The sequence below is a fragment of the Giraffa tippelskirchi genome, chromosome 13, assembly GCF_054371585.1.
Source record: "Giraffa tippelskirchi isolate mGirTip1 chromosome 13, T2T-mGirTip1v1.2.pri, whole genome shotgun sequence".
Classification (NCBI taxonomy): domain Eukaryota; kingdom Metazoa; phylum Chordata; class Mammalia; order Artiodactyla; family Giraffidae; genus Giraffa; species Giraffa tippelskirchi.
The window spans coordinates 105,875,448-105,897,958 of NC_137287.1; the positions used below are offsets into that span (position 1 = coordinate 105,875,448).

At 48.5% G+C, this 22,511-nt stretch overlaps 1 protein-coding gene across 14 annotated transcripts; it reads left to right on the top strand.

Annotated features, from left to right (window-relative positions):
• The first annotated feature begins 12,095 nt into the window (after positions 1-12,095).
• TP53INP2 (tumor protein p53 inducible nuclear protein 2) lies at positions 12,096-21,622 on the top strand. Of its 14 annotated transcripts, none has more exons than XM_081559881.1 (5): positions 12,096-12,329; positions 13,390-13,441; positions 16,771-16,954; positions 17,345-17,642; positions 18,177-21,622. In XM_081559881.1, exons 3-5 carry the CDS (start codon positions 16,828-16,830, stop codon positions 18,424-18,426), a joined length of 675 nt encoding a protein of 224 aa, XP_081416007.1. In that variant the 5' UTR covers positions 12,096-12,329; positions 13,390-13,441; positions 16,771-16,827; the 3' UTR covers positions 18,427-21,622. The 14 variants fall into 14 exon arrangements, with proteins under 14 accessions (XP_081416007.1, XP_081416005.1, XP_081416013.1 ...); XM_081559889.1 differs by having other exon boundaries at positions 12,107-12,329; positions 17,465-17,642; XM_081559893.1 differs by having other exon boundaries at positions 12,120-12,329; positions 16,809-16,954; positions 17,465-17,642.
• The last annotated feature ends 889 nt before the right edge of the window (positions 21,623-22,511 follow it).

The window sequence follows — 22,511 nt, forward strand, 5'->3', positions numbered from 1 at the left end:
CCAGTGTCATATTACTGAGTGAAAAATGTGAGTCTGCAGGACAGAGTATATCATATGACATACTAACAAAGAAACAAACAAACTCATAAGCAGTATAAATTGGTACATCCTGAAGGCTATTTGGCAGTTTCTATCAACTTTTAAAATGTTATTTAAACTTTTAAAATAAACTCAGCTGACTAATCCCCACTAATAGGGATTCATCTTACAAATAAATATGCAAAATAATGGATAAAATATTTAATTGCAGCATTGTTTGTAATAAAATATTAGAAACAACCTTTCTTTCCATAGGGGACTGGATAAATATTGTGCATAAATATAATGGGATACCAAGTATGTGTGAAAAAGAAGGAGGCTATTTTCCATACTGATAAAAAAAAGTCTGAAAAATATGCTATAAAATGAAGAAAAACAAGGTGCAGAAGAGTCTTTCTTTGTATGGAAAATACATATACGTATATACACATTGAGTTTTAAATGCTAGACTATCTCTGTAAGGAATTACAAGAAGCTAGAATTCGTGGTTGCCTCTAGGAGAGTAAAGAGACAATTGGGAACAGAGAAGAGAGGGACACCCACTTTTTACTGTTTTCCCTATTGAACCTTTGAAATTTTGATCTCTGTCCCTGTAATTGTCAGTTCATAAAATTTTTTAAAGCATAGTTCTAAAACTAGAAGCAAAACAAGCTCTTTGAAACAGTACACTTCCTGTGTGTACATACATGTGTTGTGTAGAAACACGGAAAACTCCAAATCAGGAGCAGTAGTGGAAGGTCTCTGGGCTGGGACGAGGGGCAGTCAAGGGTGGCCCTGACTTTATTTTGTTTTTGTTTTTTATAATTTTTTAAAAATTACAAAGTCTGCTTGGATTTTATATAATACTTTATATAAATTGTTGCATCATTTAAGATACATTTTAATTCAAACAAATTTTTCTATTTTCTGACTTCACCATGTGGGACCCTAGTTTCCTGACTAGGGACAGAACCTACGCCTTCTGCAGTGGAAACATGGAATCTTAACCACTGGATTACCAGGGAAGTCCTTAAATACATTTTAATTTTTAAAAATAGACTTCAGGAGATTTTCCTGGTGGTCTATTGGTTAGGAATCTGTCTGCCAATGCAGGGGACACAGGTTTGATCCCTGATAGGGGAACTAAGATCCCACATGCTGTGGGACAACTAAGCCCGTGTACTAAAATGAAGAGCCAAATAAATAAATATTTTTTTAAAATAAACTTCAGGTGGATAGAATGCAACTGCGCACACCCCCAGGCAAAGCAGTGAGGCTGACCCTCTCCTTTCTGAGAGAAGGATTCACCTTATGCCATTTGTCCCACCTGCCTTCCCCAAGGACACCCTGGCTCAGATTGGGGCACCCAGGTAACACCCAGCATCATACTAAAGAGCTTCTCCTGCCACCTCTTACCTACATGGCTCCCTGTCTCCAGTGTCTGGGCTGAAAACCAGAGCTGATTGACTGTGGGGTCATATTTTCACAGGGTCTCATTGATGTGAGGTTGAGCAGGGTCAGCCCAGGAAACCTGGGACACCTGGCTCTAGCATCTTACCTCTCTGGTGTCCCCTTCAATGCCCCATCACCCTTCTCCCCACCTCCCAATCTGTGTTTTTCTCAGAATGCTCAGTGGATAGAAGGCGTTTGAAAAACCCATTTGACTAAACGGGTAGGGATTGAGTGCTCCCCTTCTCTTGACTAGTTGCATTTTAGGAGGCATCTAGAGAGGGCAAGGCTTGGGAACTTCCCTGGTGGTCCAATGGTTAAGACTCCATGCTGCCAATGCACGGGGCACAAGTTCGATCCCTGGTTGGGGGACTAAGATCTCACATGCCACAAGGCATGGCCAAAAGATTAAAAAAAAAAATGGCAATGCTTAACTGTGAGGGAGGACCCAGTCAATGGTGGAATTTCTGGCAGTAGCGAGGAAGGGATCCTGAGGCAAAAGGGTTTTGCTGTCACTCTTAGGTCATTTTATAGGTAATGCTGTATAGCATTACCATATAGCACTTAAGAGCTATATGGACTCTAGAATCAGGCCGATAGGGTTCATATCCGTCATGTGTGCATGCGTGCTAAGTTGCTTCAGTCACGTCTGACTCTGTGTGACCCTGTGGACTGCAGCCTGCCAGGCTCCACAGTAGGGAGGAATTTTCTGTCAAACCTCAGGCAGATAACTCAAAGTCTCCATACCTGAGTTCCCAAACCTGCAAGATGGGGACCACAAAATGAGCTTCTTCAAAGGAGAGTAGTGAAGCTATATTGAGATATTACATGTAAAACCTTTAGAACATCTCCTGGAACAGAGAAAACGAGCAAGTAATGTTAGCCATGGTTATTACTACTCATACACATGCTTTTTTTTTTCTTTTTTAAAGGGCACAAATTAAAAAGCTTTGATAGTCCCTGCAAGAAAAATCCAATCTAGGAAGTCAACACAGCACCTGGATAGACAGCAAAGAGGTATTAGTCACCAGCTTTGTAATCCCACCCAAGTCAGGAGCCATGGTCATGTCACAGTTCTTGAACAGAAGTCTATAGGAGATGATGTTCTGACCAAAATCTGTGACGACTTCATCTCAGAGATGCAAACATCTGACTTGGGAGTTATGAACGGCTAAACTCAGACGAGTTGGTGCATGTTGACTGTGCATGTAGGTCAGTGGTCACATTGTGTTTTCTTAACTAAATTGAGTAAGTATATATCAATGTTGCCTTTTTTTCTTTTTAAATCACTTTTTTGAGGTATAGTCAATTTTGGCAAATAGATATACCCTACCATCCCACAATCAAAAGAGAACACTTCTACCACTCTAGAAAGTCCCCTCGCTCCCCTTTGTAGTCAGTCCTTCCACCCATCCCCAGGAAGCTATGGATCTGCTTCCTGTCTGTATGTATTACTTTTGCCTGTTCTAGATATTCATATAATGGAATCCTATAGTATGTACTATCTTGCTTCTGGTTTCTTCTGTAAAGCATGATATATTTTTTTAACATTTATTTTTTTTATTTTTGGCTGTGCTGGGTCTTTGTTGCTGTGCACAGGCTTTCTCTAGTTGCAGCGAGTAGGGTTCTCTAGTTGCAGTGTGTGGGTTTCTCACTGCAGTGGCTTCTCTTGTCGCAGAGTGCAGGCTCTAGGGTATACAGGCTTCAATAGTGTGGCCCACAGGCTTAGCTGCCTTGTGGCATGTGGGATCTTCCTGGACCAGGGATCAAACCCATGTCCCCTGCATTGGCAGGCAGATTCCCAACCACTGGACCACCAGGGAAGTCCTACATTTTGAGAGAATAAGGATTGACTGAGTCTGAACTCTAGGAGGAGAGGGTGAAGAGGTAAGACCTGGAGGTAGAAGCCTCAAGTTCCTGTTCTGTCCCTCTTGCTCACATATTCTGTTCCCTGGGCTAGTCCTACCCTCTCATCCAGACTTCAGTTCCCATATTTGTAGATTTATGGCATTAGATGATCTCTAAATAACCATTCTCTGCAATTCTATTACAGGTAGAAGGATTTCTTCTCCTTCAAGAAGGTACTTTTTTTTTTAAAGGTTCATAGGTAAGGGCCTGCCCCAGGATCTTAGAGTAGACCCAGTGAATTCCTCTGGCAAAGTCCTACCAACTAGCAATGGAGAAACAGAAAACCAAGTAGCAATGAAGAATAAACAGGGAGGCCCCAGGCAAGTCTAGGAATAGATCAATAAGTGTTTACACTCTACGCAGAGCCTCTGGGCTTCCTAGGTGTTGGGCACAGTGGTAAAGAACCCACCTGCCAATGCAGGAGACACAAGAGATGTGGGGTTCGATCCCTGGGCAGGAGGAAATGGCAACCCACTCCAGTATTCTTCCCTGGGAAATCCCACAGACAGAGGAGGCTGGTAGGCTACAGTTCAGAGCGTCGTAGAGTGTCAGTCACGACTGAGTGACTGAGCACATGCACAGAGCCTCTATCTCCGGATTTTCTGCCCACAGCTCCTGGCAGGAGACTCTTGGTTGGAATCAAGGGAGTCGGCCTGGAGGATTTTTAAGATGCAGGAAGAGTTCCGAGGACTTCAGAGAGCAGGCCATGGTGAAGGGCTGAAGCTGCCACTCTGGGCCCCAACAACAGGGTGGGCAGAACTGAGGGAAAAGGCAGTAGGAAGAGCTTGATCCAGAGGACGGATCAGAATCTGTCAAAAACATCACTGAGCCCAAAAGCTCCCAGTATCTAAATAAATCCCAGGGTTCCAAGTGGCTCAGGCTTAGCACCTTTAACATCACATTCAAGAACTGCAGTATGAAGGGAAAATTGTTGCAAACAAACTAAAGGTTTAAATATAGGGGACTAACTGAATAAACTTCAATCCATCCTTACTATGAGACAATGAAATACTATGTGGCTGTTAACAAAGAATTAGGCAGCTCTGTATATACTGCTAGGGACTGTTCTCCAAGTTGTATTGTTAAATTAAAAAAAACAAATTTCAGAAAAGTGTGCATAGTACGCTATCATTTGTGTTCAAAACAGGGGAATCATACCTACGTATGCATGCTTGTACATGCAGAGATTATTTCTGACAGTTCACACAAGAAGCTGTTAACAGCAGTCCCCTCTAAGGGCTAGAAGTTGATTGGAGGGTCCTAAAGGCAAAAATGGGAAGGAAACTTTTACCCTTTGTTCTCTGAGATTTCAAATCATGTCCATTTTAACCTGTTCAGAAATGGATAAAAATGTAGTAAATCCAAGAACAATAGTCCAGCTCCCAAGAGCAATTTTAAAATGACTCTAATATTTATCCATAACTCTCAAAAGACATCAAAGGGTCTCCACCCCTTGTCAACACTCTAGAATCTCCTTTGCTCTCACCGGTGCTCTCAAGCCCCACTGCTGCCTCTCAGTGTTGCTCACTTACCAAATCTGTCATTTCCCATCAGAAACTGTCCCCCTAGGCCCTTTTCCACAAGTCTTGCTTTTTTTCTTTCTTCCTTCTTTCCTGTCACTTCTCCATCCAGTTTCTGTCTCCCTGTTATCCCAGTTCTCTACCTAAAATGCCCGGAAAGTGGTCAGACAAGACAAAACTCTCCTTAGAAAGAAACAGGCAGAAAAAAAGTGAGCAGGCAAAGGAATTCCCCGTGTGTGTGCCAAGTGGCTTCAGTCATGTCCAACTCTTTGCAACTCTATGGACTGTAACCCGCCAGGCTCCTCTGTCCAAGGGATTCTTCAGGCAGGCATGCTGGACTGGGTTGCCATGCCCTCCTCCAGAGGAATCTTTTCAACCCAGGGATCGAACCCATGTCTCCGGCAGCTCCTGCATTACAGGCGGATTCTTTACCACTGAGCTGCTGGGGAAGCCCCACAGGAATTCCCCATCATGCCCCTATTGTGCAGACAGAGAAACAGAGGCCCATTGAAGGACAGAGAATCACCCAAAGCAAGTCAGAAGCAGAGCCAGGACAGGGGTGTAGGGCTCCTGATAGATATACATATTTAATATTTATTTATTTGGCGGTGCCATATCTTAAATTGCAGCATGCAAGATCTTCTATCTTCCTTGAGACATGCAGGATCTCTTTTTGCAGCATGTAGGATCTAGTTCCCTGACCAAGGATCAAACGTGAGCCCCCCTGCATTGAGAGCGTAGAGTCTTAACCACTGGACGACCAGGGAAGTCCTAGAGGGCTCCTGATTTGAATCATATTCCTGGCCATTCAACCCCAAGGTCAACTTCTACTCATCCTTCAAAGTCCATCTCAGATGTCTTCTTTTCCAGGAAGGCTTCTGTAGATCCCCTTTTTTTCCCCGGATTCCCATAGTTCCTTGTTCTAATCACTATCCTAGCCTCTTGGGCTTCCCTTGTGGCTCAGCTGGTAAAGAATCTCCCTGTATTGTGGGAGACCTGGGTTCGATTCCTGGGTTGGGAAGATCCTCTGGAGAAGGGAAAGGCTACCTACTCCAGTATTCTGGCCTGGAGAATTCCATGGACTGTATAGTCCACGGGGTCTCAAAGAATTGGGCACGACTGAGTGACTCTCACAGGCATTTTAAAGTCTCTGGTTATGTTTATGTTTATACTGACGGGGCTTCCCAGGTGGCGCTAGTGGTAAAGGATCTGCTTGCCAATGCAGGAGACATAAAAGACATGGATTCCATCTCTGGGTTGGGAAGATTCCCTGAAGAAGGGCATGGGAACTCACTCCAGTATTCTTGCCTGGAAAATGATATGGATAAAGGAGCCTGGCGGCCTTCAGCCCATAGGCTTTGCCTTCAGCAAAGAGTTGGACACGACTGAAGCAACTTAGCATGTTACACTGAAAGAGATTCTCCAGTATAGAAAAGATTAGGTATCTCCTGGAAAGAAACTAAGCATTCTTGAGTATGTGGTGAATTCAAAGTGTACAGTGCTCTAAGAGACAGGCAGACAATGTGTTTGTTTTGGAGGCTCTGAGGAGTGAGAGGTTAATTCTTTTCAAAGAGAGCTTGGAGAACTTACTGGAGGAAGTGACTTTTGGCTGAGATGTATACCCTGGATTTGCATCCCACATATGCAAATTACTCGATTTCAACTATATGACTTCAGCAAAAGAAAATATTTGCACTAAGACAAAATGTACTAGAGTAAGATGAATAATTCAAGCTGCTTCTTAATTTTCATGCAAAAAAACCTTTCAACACACGTGTAGTCTTCTATTACTATCTAACAAACTTCCATAGATTAAGGGACTCAAGACAACACCCATTTGTCTTTTTCCCTCCTGGGTGAATACAATTTTTGTATTAAATTAAAAAAATTTTTAAAATTTTGTATTGGAGTATAGCTGATTAACAATGTTGTATTAGTTTCAGGTGTACAGCAGAGTGATTCAGAGCTATACATATACGTGCATCTATTCTTCAAATTAGTTTCCTATTTAGGTTGTTATGTAATATTGAACAGAATCCCCTGTGCTATACAGTCAGTCGGTCCTTAAGACAATACCCATTGTTAGCTCAGAGTTCTGGAAATCAGAAGACCAGGCATAGCTCACCTGGGTTCTCTGGTCAGGAACTCACAAGGCTGAAATCAAGCCCTTGTTCTCATCTGAAGACTCAAATAGGGAAAGTTTGGCCCTAGGCTTCCTCAGGTTATGGACAGAATTCATTTTCTTGCTGCCGTACTACTAAGATTTCCCTTTTCTTAGTCTTTTGGGCTGGGACCACTCTCAGCTTCGAGAAGTCCCTCTTGGGTCCTTGCCATGTGGCCATCTTCACAACACGGCAGTTTGCTCCTTCAAGGCCAACATAGGAGGGTCTACTGCTCAAGAAAATGATTTTTTAAAAAATACTGTACATTTTTTCACACACAGCCTTTATAGTTGTATGCTATTTATTATTGAACATATAAGCACATAGAATATGGAGCCAGCCATTTTGCAGATGAGAAAACTGAGGCCCAGACAAAGAAAGTTGACTTGACAATGAACCTAGGATAGAACCAGGATTGAAATCTGGATTTACTGACAATCAGGCCAAGTTTTTTTTCATGGTGTACACACACACACACACACACACACACACACACACACCACAGTTACCCCCAATTCAAACATCTCTTGGTTGAACAACAAAGCTTTTTGAGTATAGGTTCTAGGGACGTGCCCCTTGGTTAAGGTATAGGTCAGTCTTTTGGGGGAATATGGAGATTATGTTTGCCTTAGCTGGCTTTACCAATTAAATTTCTTTCCTTGTCTGTCTCAGTTTTTTCACCAGTAAAATGAGAAGAATAAATTTTATCTATATTGGGGGTTGTTGTGGAGATTAAAGGAGTTATCAGCACAGGTAAGGATCTAGAATGGGCTTCCCAGGTGGCGCTAGTGGTAAAGAACCCGCTTGCCAATGCAGGGGACATAAGAGACATGGGTTCCATCCCTGGGTCGGGCAGATCCCCTGGAGGAGGGCATGGCAACCCACTCCAGTATGCTTGCCTGGAGAATCCCATAGACAGAGGAGCCTGGAGGGCTACAGTCCATAGGGTTGCAAATAGTCGGACACGACTGAAGCAATTTAGCAAATATGTAAGCAAGGATTTAGAATAATACCTGGGGCATAGAGGTTCTGAGTGTCGCCATTAATATGGTTTGTTTAACTCTGTAAATCTAGGGCTAGCTCGGGGTGGGGGGTTGTGTTTCTAGAGTAATCAGGACCTGCTGGTTTCATCAGATTCCAAACTGCTCACCAGGCTTGTCTCAGCCTTGCCCTCTATCTCAGAGGGGAAGAGGAGAGAGGGCAGTGGTGAGCCAGTTCTTCAGTGGGCTCATAACTTTGAGTACATGCAAGATCCCATGAGGGATACACCCAGGCTGACACATCTCTGCCCTTTGAAGTAGGGGAACCCCAAGCCACTAGGGAGCCTCCGGAGTTTGGTAAAGGCAAGCCCAGGGCCCAGATAGAAGAGAGGCCTCTTGACTTCCAACCCTGGAGCCTATAAAACTGGGCTAGTTTTGGGACTTCCCTGGTGGTCCAGTGGTTAAGACTCTGTGCTTCCAATGCAGGGGACACGAGTTTGGTCTCTGGTTGGGGAACTAAGATCCCATGTACCCTGCAGCCAAAAAAGAGAAATATTCGGCAGGTGCTTATATCTGGGCAAGGATTAGAAGGGCATGAGCATCTGTTAACTCTGCAAATGTGAGCTCATGTGCACATGTGTGTATGTTTGTACATGGATGCCTTCATGTATACACATAGATGCCCGTGTGTATGTGTGTGTACAGGAGTGGCACCTTATGTCTGATTGGAAATGAGATTTCAGGATTACCTTCTGCATGGTGCCCACGCCAGGCCAGGTTCCCAGAATACTAAGCCCACTCCAGTACCAACCAAGGTCAGTAGATGACTCTGTTGCTTTATAATTCTAAACAAGTAATTTAATCTCTCTGTGTCTCATGGTGCCTTAGTTTCTCCACGTATAAAATGAAAATCTGGGGATGAGCTGAGCTCTGAGGTCTTCTCCAGCCCTAACAGTAAATCTCTGCAGTAGAGAGGGATGGGTCCCAGGGGTTTCAGGAGGGGATTCTGCTAGGCTCAGCCACCCCACTTTCATGGTACCCTTGACTCATGAGAAATGTAAGGCTGAGATCTGGCCTAACTGCCTGTACACAGGGTTTATAAGATTGGGAGCAGAATCCAGGTCATTTAGGGGACCAGAGTATATGACAAGAAACCCTTTCCCTGGACTTGGGGGACCATAATCCTGTGCCCAATAGAATGCTTCCTGTACCAGGGTTAAGGGTCCAGGTATAGGAGTCTTCTCATACCAATCATTTCTCTTGAACTGAGCCTTTAAATTTTTTTAATAGAAATATAGTTTATTTACAATGTTGTGTTAGTTTCAGGTATACAGCAAAGTTATTCAGTTATATATACACATTTATATTCTTTTTTTACATTCTCTCCCATTATAAGTTTTTACAAGATATTGAGTATAGTTCCCTGTGCAATACAGTAGGTCCTTGTTGGTTGTCTTATACATAGTAGCGTGTATATTTTAATCCCAAATTCCTAATCTATCCCCCATTCTCCAGCCTTTATCTGTTGAACCTTTGGTTAAGTCTACTCTATGCTAGGCCCAGCACAGGCTGAGTGAAGTATATGGACAAAGATCCTGCCCTTGGGAGGCCCACAGTCTACTTGGGAAAACACATATACACAATTAGTCATCATCACTTACTGTTTATTGAACAAATAAATGATTGTACTGTCCATCAAGGTAGTTCTGGACACCTGGGTGGGGACAGAAAAGGTGACCTAGAGGAAGAAGGAGTGAGTAGAAGCTTGAAGACAGAAAAACTCGGAATTCAGAAAGGCCTGAACAGGGAATTCCAGGAGAAAGCTTGAGCAAAAGTATAGGTGTGGGAGAGTGAAGAGACAGTAGGAGTCTGAGCGTAGCACGTGGTGGATGTAAGTGAGGAAGAGGAATAAAGTGAGAGCACTGGGGCTGGATCATGGAAGGCCACAAATGCCGTATTAAGGGGCGTGGTACTGTGGGAGCCCCAGGAGGTTTTAGCGCAGGCAAGTGATGTGACATGAGAGGCATATTAGGGATTATCCAGTTTGAGTCAGCAAAAGGTGAAGAGAGGGCATGAGGTTAGCAGGAAGCAGATGTGATGAGCAGAGGCTCAGGGTTGCAAAGAATGAGGATGATTTGGGGATACCACTCCAAGGGCCAAAACACTGCTCCCTCACTCCTACCCCTCTTCCCCAGGCCGCTGGGTATTGTTTCCTGGTTCCTTCTCCTAGTTGCTAGGATTGAGGAGTCCCTCTGGGATTTCAGATTAGGCCGGGACAGGATTTTATCAGCAGAGTAGAAGCTCTGGCCTAGTTCCCTCTCCCCCCAACCCCCCCTCCCAGTGAGACAGATGAGCAGTGCTCAGATTCATCCCCACCAGCCCTGCTCTACTGAGAGAGGATGCACCACCTCTGGAGATGCTGAGGATGTGTACTTGTGGTCTTTTCAGCTACTTCTCAGGCCACTGGGAATGCTGGGGGCCTAGAATATGGGACTGGAAGAATCCTGAGGGTGATGACTTTGAAAGAATCTCTAAAAGGTAACTTGGATGTTTCGACAGATATGAAAATTGAGTGCCAGAGAGATGACATGACTTGCCTGAGGTCACACAGCAAGTTTGGGGAAAGGACGAAGCCCAGGTCTCCTGGGGGAGGCTGAAGCACCCTCGGGCTTTGATTATCTGTTGCTTGTAGAGAGCAGAGAGTGTTGGAGCCAGGAACTATGTGTTCAAATCCTGGCTTTGCCATTTACTATAACTGTGTGACCCTGATTCCTCAACTGGAAAATGGGGTTAACACACACCTTTTCGGTTGTTGTGAAGAATAAAAACACATATACCGCAATATGGCACAATGCCTGGCACTAAGTGCTCAAAAATGTCAGCTAATGGTCTGGCAGCGGCAATAGTTGTTGTTGAATGCATTACTGAGTATGAATCTATATACTAACCGTGAGATCTATCTGTTTCCCTGTGTGGTGGTGGTGGTGTTTAATCACCCAGTTGGGTCCCACTCTCTGCAACCCCATGGACTATAGCCCGCCAGGCTCCTCTGTCCGTGGAATCCTCCAGGCAAGAAAACACTGAGTGGGTTGCCATGAGATCTATCTCAGTTTCCCAGTGTGTACATCGAGGTTAATAATCAATCAATCCCTGTCTCTCACTTTTCTGTCCAGCCCCAGTAGCATATGGATTAAATAAGGTGTGTAAGGGCTTCCCAGGTAGCCAGTGGTAAAGAATCCGCCTGCCAATGCAGGATAGGCAAGTTCCATCGGTAAGATCCCATGGAGAAGGAAATGGCAACCCACTCCAGTATTCTTGCCTGGGAAATCCCATGGACAGAGGAGCCTGGCAGGCCACAGCCCATGGGGTCACAAAGAGTCGGACACGACTGAGCACACACACGCACAAGATGTGTAAACGTTCCAATGCAGAGTACTCTCTAGATCAATGTTTATTTAGCCCAAAGCAATTCCTCTCCAAGTTCTACCGGCAAAATTTTCCTGTCAGCCTAACCAACTTTGTAGACTTCCTGCGATCCCCTGGAACCAGGAAGAGGGTTGTCCCCCACCTGTTAAGCTTGCCCAGCCGAAGAAAAAAAAGGAGTGGGAAAGCAGCGAGCGTGTATGGGTAAGAAAGGGAGACAGAAAAGGAAGAGCCGGGAGACGGGTGGTGAGGAGGCTGGAGGGCACGAACGTGGTGTGGCATTGAGAAAAGTGTACAAACTGAGGGACTTGAATGTAAGATGCAGGTGAAAGGACAAGAGAGGCAGCGGGAGAGGTGAGCGCGCTGACAGATGCGGAGGGAGTGCAGGAAGATGGGGATCTCGTAGGAACGAGTGGGAACCGCCCTCTTAGAGAGGTCCGTGGGTCGCCCAAAGGCAGGGCGGTCCAAGCTTCCAGCAGTTGCTTCTCCAGGCCTCCTCTTCCCTAGCCTGGGAGTCTGGAATCCCCGCGAAGGAGCCACTAGCCGGCTAACCGCGGAGGAGGCGGGGAGGGGGGATCCGCAGCCTGGGATTGGCCGCCGCTTGGCCGGGCGGTGACGCGAGGCGGGCGGGCCCCTTTGTGACGTCACAATCAGCTGTTTGAACGTTCCAATTTGTGCCGTGAGTCCAGCTGCGGCGGCTGTAGACTCAAAGCCCCGCGCGCGAGCGCAGTCACTCTGAGCGTCCGACGTGCTCCCAACCCAGCCCCCGCGATGCTGCCGGGCCTGTGATCCGCCGCCGACCCCCGGACGCTCCGCCTCACAACTACCTCAGCGCCACCTGGGCCCGCCGCTCCGCCCCCAGCCCCCAGGTGAGTTCCGACCGGCTTTGGCCAGGGGGGCTCCTGGAGCTTCGGGACACGCCCCGCGCCCCCAGTTCCCCGGTCTTTGTCAGTGTCCGCCTGCGGCTGCCGAGGCTGCATTCTGGGCTCCGGATTGGCTGCCCCCCGCCCGGTAGACCGTGACGTCTCCCTATTTGCATATGACATTGAGACGTCACCAAGGCCGGCACCGCCCCCCACCCCCTCCCGACTCGGGTCGCTTGTCCTCCGGTGACCCGTTGGGCGTTGAGTCGAAACTGGGCCCATGAGTGAGGGACGCTGAAGGCAGCGGGACCAGAGGACCCTCCTGTTTCCTGGGCTAACCCAGGAGCTGAGGTCAAACCTCTGATCTTCTACTTTCTCTTGAGACCTGAGAGAGGTTCCGAAGGCGCTACTGGGTCTAGATAGGGGGAGGGGGTTGTCCGAAGTTCAGGAGCCCCTGAAGCTTGAACTCTAGATCGCTGGGGCAGCGCCAGTTGGTGGTGCAATTTCCTCCCTCAGGCTCCAGGCTCTGCTCCCCTGGGACTAACGTAATAACATTCTCCTAATCCCTGACATGTGTGCAGCGCCTTAGCTGACGTCGTTCCCAGCCCCCGAACGAGGGGTCGGTCTTAGAGCCCATTTCATGAATGGAGTAACCGAGGCCCTGAGAGGGGAAGTGGCTTACTCGAGATCGTGCAGCCAGTTAGAGTCATGCCTCTCTAGTGAGTGATGGATGCATTAGCCACTGGCAATACCTAGTAGAAGCTTATTACAAGTAACAAGTTACACGTCCTCCTTGCACCTAAGACTCTACTTGGGTTAGTTCAGTTCAGTTGCTCAGTTGTGTGGGACTCTTTGCAACCCCATGGACTGCAGCATGCTAGGCTTCCCTGTCCATCACCAACTCAAACTCATGTCCATTGAGTCGGTGATGCCACCCAACCACTTGGGCTAAGCCCCATCCAAATTTGATAATGCTCCCAGGTTTCCTCACTCCTGGACCTTTTTCCAGGAGGTCTCTGGAGACTGGGTCCCCTTTTGAGGCCCTGATCCTCATTCTGTTCCTCAGAGTTCTGGAGCCCAGTAAAATCACTGCCTCCCAGCTGTTTTGGCCAAGAAAGGTGAGTCAATGGTTGCATCAGGGTGTCTCCCGGGCCGATGTTGGGATGGGATGGAGGTGAGAGTTCCCTCTGTTTGGCTGTCCTTCATCTCCCACCCTGGTGGCTCAGATGGTAAAGAATCTGTCTGCAATGCAGGAGACCAGAGTTCAATCCCTGGGGTCAGGAAGATCCCCTGGAGAAGGAAATGACAACCCACTCCAGTTTTCTTGTCTGGAGAATTCCATGGATAGAGGAGCCTGGCAGGCTACAGTCCATGGGGTCACAAAGAGTTGGACACAACTGAGCAACTATCACTTTCACCTTGCACCCCCAGAGCTGTCAGCTAGAAAGGATTGACCTGGACTAGTGCTGGTGATTACAAAGCATGTGCTTTCCTCTCTCTGCTCACAGAGAAGCACCAAAGAATGAGCAGGAGGAGAGCCTCTGACTTTCCAAGTAGATGGGCCTATGGGTTGGACCAAGAGTCCTATCTTAGCCTAGACTCTGCTCATGGATGGGCTGGGGTAGAGGTGGCTTGGGGCTCAAGTGTTATTCCGGGCACAGCTGTTGCAGTTATTAAAGGGAATGGTTCTCCCAGGAGCAGAACTGGGAATGTGAGAACCAGGAAGTTGGCAGGGCTGGGAAAGAAAAATTCTGGGAGCCTCCCTCTGTGGTCATGAGAGGGGGCAGGCACTAGCTGGCTGGTGAGGTTGTCACTTCTGGCTCTGTCACTGACTTGCTGTGTGACCACGGGCAGGGAGCTTTCCCAGCCCTAAGCTTTCCTTACTTCAATCTGTTTGTAATTTGAAGAGGCCTGGAGCAGACTCTGGTACACAGTGGGTGCTCTGGTAAATGCAGGATGAATCTCAGTGCCAGGAACCTCAGACCCTTTTATAGCTGGACAGAGGGCCCCCTCAGAGGGGCAGTGACTTGATCAAAATCTGACTCCTGTCTGACTTCCCCCATCTCCCTTGCATCATTATATTTTGGGGGATTGTTTACTGAGGGGTTCCTGACTGTACACTTCGGACCAAAGGCTCAGTGACCTGGTGCTAGGCCTGTTCTGCCACCATCTAGCTGTGTCTTTGGACGGACTTATGTCTTCTGATCCTCAGCTTATAAAATGGGCTGGGTGAATACCATGGTTTCTGAAACACCTGTTCACTTTCTTTTCATTTTCTCGATGAAGCAGTAGGTCCTTAGAAAGAAGGTGTGCCTCATCAAGGCCCCAGTCTTTCCCTTCCTTCAGGAGGGGTCAAACTCTCTGAATTTTTGGTAACTGAGTCACTAACTCCCTGTGGCTACAAATGGGCTGGGATATGTGGCTTGTGCTGGGCGGGCACTGATTGAGGTTGACCCAACCTTTCATAATCCCTGAAAATCTACCACCAGGGAGGCCAACACCCAGGCACCACTTCCTTCTGGAGCCCACTGTGGGGTCTGCAAATGTACACATACTCTCAGGGTATAGAGCTTAGGTGATTCTGTGGCAAGTGTGGAAAATACACGCAGGGATTGGAAGAGGTGCAACAACCATAGAAATACCCCAGGTGGGTTTTTAGTAAGAGTAGAATGCCTCCAGGGGATGGAAGTGTGGCTATATCCCCAGGGAGCTTTATAGAAGGTGTGGAAACATCCTTAGAGGAAGGTGACAAGTGGCTGAGTAGCAAAACTGTTGGTTATCTTCAGGAGAGTCAAGCTTTAGGGACATTCAGGGGGGCCTGGTCAGCAGCCCCTAACCCAGGTCTAGTCCTGAAGTAGGCTTGGTGTTTCCATTCCTGGAGCAGGGGGTCTCCTTTCTCACCTTCACCCAGGGAAGGACTGATTGAGGGCTTGAGTCCTGATCTAACCCTCAGTCCTCATCTTTAAGGGCTCTTGGGGTCTGATAGCTCTCTCCCTCCATCATCACCTCCCACTGACCTGGGCATCCCTGGGACCAGGCAACCTGATCTTCCTCCCTAACCAGGGATGCTATCTTTGAGCAGGAGCTTGGGAATAGTGGGGATGAGGGTGGATGGCCAGTGGGAATAGGACCTTCACCTGGCAGACACAATTGAGGTTTATGTAATCACATGGTGAGATGGTAGCTATTCTGTGGGATTTCTGCCAGTGAGCCCTTTTCAAGCCACACAGGCTCAAGTAGTGGTTCTTTTTTTTTTTTCTTTTTTAATTTTATTTGGCTGCACCAGGTCTTAGTTGCAGCGCTCGGGATCTTCAATCTTCGTTGCAGCATGTGGGATCTTTAGTTGCGGCATGCGAACTCTTAGTTGCAGCATGTGGGATCTAGTTCCCTGACCAGGGATGGAACCTGGGCCCCTGAGTTGGGAGGGCAGAGTCTTAGCCACTGGACCACCAGAGAAGTTCCCTTAAGTAGTGATTCTTAATCTCTGGGGTCAAGGACTGCTGTTTAGGAAATCATGCTGAAAACCAAGGTCCTTCTGTTCAGAAAAATACACATGGACCATGGTCCCAGATCACTAAATTAAAAATGCCTAACCCAGACAGATACCCAGCAAAGGCAATGGAGTATAGTGATGTGGAATCTGCGTGGATTAGAATCCTTCCTCTGTGTCTTACTAGCTGTGAGATTTTAGACAAATCATCTTATGTCTCTGAGCCTCAATTTCTTCACCTGTAAAAGAGGGCTAATAATTATATCCATTTCCTAGAGTTATTGTGAAGATTACATGAGGTAGTATAGGTTAAAGGCTTAATACAGTACTTGGCACATGAATATTAGCTATATAATGATGTTGATGGTGATAAATAATCACAATATTGGGGGATTTCTTCCTTGCCTAGAGAACTGTTTTTACCCTTCAAGGTCCAGGTTGGATGTCCAGTCCTTTGAGGACCTTCCCTGATAGAGTCTTATATATCAGTCCTAGAGCATGCAATAATATTAACAATTATTAATAATAAACTACTTAATTAGTTTATCAAATGCTTAGTCTGTATCCACTGTTCTGAGCAGTTTGTGTTTAGCTCATTTAATTCTCATGAGAGCCCAGAAGAGGATACTATTATTAGCTCATTTAATTCCTTTAAGGTCTGAGAGGAGGATACTATTATTCTTGCCATTTGACAGATGAGAACACTAAAGCACAGATACCTTAAATAACTTCTAAGGTCATACAGAAAACAGAAAAGCCTGAAGGCAGGCTGACTTAGCAGAAAGTGAACAAACAACACACACACACACAAGTGTATACACACACACACAGGGCAAAGCTTTCCCACACATTTCCGTTGTACTCTTATCAATGTTCTGGGTGCTGGGGAAGGTATCCCCAGCCAGGAGTTGCGGGGAGAGCAGTTCCTGGTACCTCTGACTCCTCTCTACCTCACAGGTTTCTGCACTGCCATAGACCATTCTCCCCACCCCCAGGCCTCTTTGCTCCCTCACCATGCTTCAGCGCCTCACCAGCCTCTTCTTCAGTCCCCCGCCGCCTGCTGCCGAGGACCCTGACTGCCCCCAAGCCTTCGTCTCCGAAGAGGATGAAGTGGATGGCTGGCTCATCATTGACCTGCCGGGTGAGTCTGGGGCCAGGACTGACTCCTGAGCCTATGAAGTGTTCGTTAGGGCCCGTAGTCCAGCCATCGAGCAGGGAGCTGCTAGGGGACTGGGGAGTTCCCAAGGCAAATTGAGGCTGAGGCAGTAGCAATGGAGGTAGGGGTGACAGCGCCGTCCCATGCAAGCTGGGGCTCTCTCCTGGCAGAGGTGTTGCAGTCCACACCTCACGCGCCCCAGGGCAGCAGGTCAAGACTTGTGGGTGCCCCGTGGGTGTGGCTGGCGGGGCTGCGGGGCTGACTAACGATGCCCTTTCTCTCCCTGTCCCGTTGTGTCCGGTGTGTGTGTGTGTGTGTGTGTGTGTGTGTGTGTGTGTGTGTCGCCACTGCGCCCCCTCCTTCCGTAACCCATAGACAGCTTCACAGCTCCACCCAGCCCCGGGGCCGCCGCTGCCCCGGCAGGCCGCCCTCCGCCCGCACCCTCCTTGATGGATGAGAGCTGGTTTGTTACCCCTCCGGCCTGTTTTACTGCAGAGGGGCCTGGACTCGGGCCTGCCCGCCTCCAGAGCAGTCCCCTGGAGGACCTCCTCATCGAGCACCCCAGCATGTCCGTTTACGTGACTGGCAGCACCATAGTGCTGGAGACTGGCTCGCCCTCCCCGCATCCAGAAGACGACGACGCTGCCCTGCCTGACGGAGACTCTAGCGATGGGTGAGCGGGCAGGGGGCGGAGCCTGGAGGCCTAGAGAGGAATGTCTCGGAGCCTAGGAATCCCCTGGCCCTGCCCAGGAGGAGCCTTTAGAGGCAAGTGTTCGAGGCAAAGGGCGGGGCCGATGGGCCAGGATGTAGGGCGCGAAGGCAAAGGAGCCTTTGAGATTGGGAGAGGCGTGGCTTCGTGGCTGGGGCAGGGATTGAGAAAGACTGGAGCAGAGGCTTGGGGTCTGCGGAGGTTGGAAGGGCGAGGCCGCAGCGCTAAGGAGGTGTAGGGGTAGAGTACAGAATGCCAGGGTCGAACCGGAAGTTGAAGCTGAGCCTTCATGGGGCCACATTTACCCATTTTAGAGTCTAGGACCGAGGAGGCATCTCCGGGGTGGTTTGGAGGAAGGGCTGGTACCCTCGAGAACGGCATTGGGCGCCCCCCTCTGAGCAGAGACTAAAACTTGCGGAGGGTGCGGGGACAAGTGGGAGGTGCCAGCACTCCCCTCGATTTGTCCAGCCCTGACTAACTCGCTGTCTCTCCCTGCAGGGAGCTGGCGCCTGCTCGCCACGAACCCCGGGCCCTGCACCATGCCGCCCCTCTGCCGGCGCGGGCTGCGCTGCTGGAGAAGGCGGGCCAGGCGCGGCGGATGCAGCGGGCCCGGCAGCGGGCCGAGCGCCACGCGCTGAGCGCCAAGGTGGTGCAGCGGCAGAACCGCGCCCGCGAGAGCCGTCCGCGCCGGCCCAAGCACCAGGGCAGCTTTGTCTACCAGCCCTGCCAGCGGCAGTTCAACTACTGAGCTTCCACCGGCCGTGCTGCAAACCCCTCGCTGACTCCCGACCCTATGCAGCCCCTCCGCCGCAGCCAGTGTGCTGATCGAGGGGGCGCCTGCAGCCCACCTCGGGCTGGACACCACAGCCTCCCTTCTTAAGTGTGTGAGGTGGGCTGATCGCCTCTCTCTCCCACTCCTACTTCCCTTTCTCTGATCCTCTAATCTGCCTCTGAACACACCCCACACCCCGCTCCGCAACCACCCCCTCCCCCCGCCCCCAGCCCCGCTCCGTTCACCCTCTCACCTTCTGGCCCCTTCTGGCCCCTTCTGGCTTCTAATCCTCCATCTCCCCCACTGACAGTCGGTCTTTCCTTCTCTGGTTCCCCTTCTGGATCTTTGCTCAGACACTCTCCATCCCCATTCCTCCAGTCCTCTATTTCCGGCCCACTCCTGTTTCTGAGTGTCTTCTTCCAGTCTCATATCTGGCTCATTTCCTACCTTCAGCCCCCACTTTACAAGCCTCACTCTATCTAATGTTTGGACCTGCATTCACTCCTGCTCCCTTATTACTCAGTGATTCTCCCAGTGAGACTAGAGGGTTCTGCCTTTAGTCTCCCCCTTCCCTCTCCTCTGGAGGCTGGGCTCCTTGGAGCTGCTCAGGCATGGAAAGGTAAGGTATGTGGGAAAGGACTGTGAGATGTGAGTTAGTGGGAGAGAGTGGAGGGAATCGAGGAAAAGAGGAAACCTACTGGAAACGTAGTCAGGTCAGAGGGGTTGAGATGCTGTAGGGAGCAGGGCACAATAGGGGGCTCGCACTGTGCCTGCTCAGAGAGGCCAAGCCTTGTTCTCAAGCTGGAGCCCAGAGTCTACTCCCTCATCCCTTTTCTATAATTCACCTCCCAAATCTCTTCCTGAAATCAAACCCTCTGCAGATCCCTGTGTCTGAAGGGCTTAGTTAGTACCTTGCTGCCCTTACCTGCAACATGTCAACTTAGCAGTAAAGGCTGGGCAAAGCCCTGCCATCCTAGATTATCTGTTCATATGCCCAAGGTGCTAGAACTAGCTTAGGAGAGATGCAAGCTGGAGGGATTCTAGGCAGGGGAAGGACACACCCCAGAATAAGAATGCAGAATGGTAATGTTGGGGAGGACAAGCTGTGGGGTGAAGCCATCCCAAGAATGGCAGCTCAGCATTTATCTTGCCTCTGGCCTGGTATTTCAGGCTCTGCCAGGATGGCTAATAAACAGTCCTGGGTAGGAGGCCAGGAGCCCCACTGCCCCAATCCCCATAGTCCCTATCCAGGTTCAGGGCCTTTAGGGAGGGCTCTCTTCATTTTCTTTCCCAGGGCTCTCTCCCTTTCTAGGCTGCTGGGGAGAAATAGGTAACTTACGGTTTCCTCTTCCCTTCTCCTCCAGTAAGTACCTGGGAGAGGGAACCTGGATACCTGGATGAGACACAGGGGATGGGGCAGTCAGCTTTCTCCTCAGCAGGATTGAATTTTGGGCTCAGACACCAGCAACAGCCTCTTGGGATGCCCTGAGTTGCTTCTCCTTCCCTGTAACTTGTCCTTTTCTAGTGTGTGCTCTCTCTTCCTTGAAACTTTTAATATTTCCTGTTACATACTAACATAGGTCTTCCCCCTCACTCCCGTTCTAGGTTTCTAGGCCTCATGGCCAAGCTGAAGTTTAGAGAAAACTCTGCAGTTCCATGAGGGCAAAGGCAGCTGCCCTCCCTGATCTGCTAACCCTAGGGCTCATGGGGGGGTGGTGTATGGATAAGGGAGCGGGTAGCCCTACAGATGTTGGGATGGGGACAGAGGAAGCCCTGTTGGCATCTCCTACACAAGGGAATAAGCCACATTTACAATATAAAAGCAGTTCAAAGTCCCCATACTGGTCCACTAGGGCTCCAGTAGTTGACAGCCTTGCTCCTCTCCCCAAGGTTCTCCTTCAGTTACAACCTAGTCTCTTTGATTCTCCCAGCTACTCCTTGGTTACATCACAGCCAGCTTAGGGTCTTCAGCACCTCCAAGAGCTGAAACTCCCTCCAGTGCTTCTTGCCTACTCTTTCGCAGCCAGCTGGAGCCTAGGCTCAGTTCTGGGCAGTGCTGTTCACAACCCTTCTGTGGGGGAAAAGTGAGTTAGAGCATTTGGCTCCAGTTTTGGAAGGCCCCTACCTTACCCATAATTCTGAAGGCTCCTGTAGTTCTAGAACCCTCCAATATCATCACCTGGCTGGTGGCAAGGCTCATATTTTTTTACTTTCCTATAGATTTCTGTAGCATTTGAGTGTGGCAATATTTTAATTGTATATAGATCTCTAAGAACCAACACTAGTTGGTCTCCTGTTGGTCCTGAAGCGTCAGACCTCGTCACACTGTACTGACTGTGTATGTGCCTTTCACCTTGAGCATGCTTCAGGATTTTTTTTTAAACCACAGAACTTGAATACATGAGGGAACCAGAACTCACAAAGTCCTATGCAACCTCAGACAGGAGGAGGTTAGAGTCTGTCCTTATGGATGTTTTCAGAGACCCTGGAGAAGTCTGTTCCAGACTGTATTATTTAATGTCAGCACTACCAGCGCTTTGCCAAAACTCAGTACGTGAGAGGGACCCGTTTCTAGAGTGTGTCCCAGTTACATTAAAGGACAACTTCCGTAATTCCTCAATACATCTGAGTGATTTCCCCAATACAGCTCTCTTCAAGCTGGGTGTCATTTCCAGCTCTTGCCAGTCTGGCCCCATCAGGGTACCACGTGTGTATGAATGCAGTGTGCTGCTGTTTTGGAGTATGCTTGCTCCCTGACCCCTGTCTGGAACCCTGGTAGTCTGCTCTGACACATGTCAGGTGCAATGAGGACCCCACCAGAGCTCCTGGATGACTCCTCAGATCCATGTGGCTTTCTGTGAGGGGACTGAAGGCAGACATAACACGGCCCCTTGTATCTTTCCTCTTGCCCTGCCCCCTGGTTCCAGGCGGAACCAGTAAGATGAGTGCATCCCTCTTGGGTGTTTTGTGTTGAGACCGGCTGAAAAGAGGAGACTCTGGTTGACCATGTTGTGACATGTTGACAGACTCGAGGACACAACCACCTCAGCCTGGTCATGTGGCATGCCTGTGGATGTGTGTAACAGGATTCTGATTGTTAGACTGTAATGTTATTCCTCTATGGGAGAAAAAGTTAATATAAAGAAAAACAAATAAAAATCTATTTAAAGCACATGCTTTCTTCCTGAGTAAAGTTGGAGAAGCACTCTGCAATCTCAAACACAGTACTGACACAGCGTGTTATTACAAGGCTAGGTTTGGTTCTGGTTGTGTGTGTCGCACAGGGAGGAAGAGAGTAGATGAGCTTGCTGGTGACAGAGCCAGACAATGTGGTGTGACTCAGAAATAACTACTTTTAGAGAATCCTTATAATGCAGGACACGTTTTAAAAAATGAGAATAAGAACATGAGAATCACCAATTCATTCTTTGGGTCTCAGGCACTGGGTTACAGAGCCAGTGGGAAGGGAATGGGAGGGGAAGGGATGGAGTATATGTCTAGCTATAGGAGACATAACAGAAGGCTGGGGCCCAGATCAAGATAAAGACAAGACCTCAAGCATTGATGTCACCTGAATGTTGGGGGTAGGAGAGGGGCAGAAGCAGCTGGTTTGGAGACCACAGTTTTTAATGTAAGGACAGAGCCAGGAAAGGGAGAAACCTAGACATGTTCATAAGTCACCTCAAGCCATGGTGATGCAAATTAGAAACAGAGCAGCCACAGAGGGGAACACAGTGGGTTCCCCTGAACTATATAATGCAAAATGACCACTTTTATTTGGGAGCTGCTCCATCTAACCACAGATACGGACTGAAGTTAGAAACCTGACCTAAACTGGGCTAGATTCTTGATGCTGTTACAAAAAATCTTGCTGGTTGATCTGGGCTTCTCTCTCGAATGGAGGAGGTGTATACGTGCTTGTTTTGGAGCAATTGTGCATGGAGAACCAGATGAAAGAGGTAGAGAAAAGTGCCATCTGATTTGCTGATTGCTTCCCGTTTCTAGATGATCCTAGGTGACTCTGCTCCTCTCTAAGTTGATTCTGTTATTTTCAACCAAAA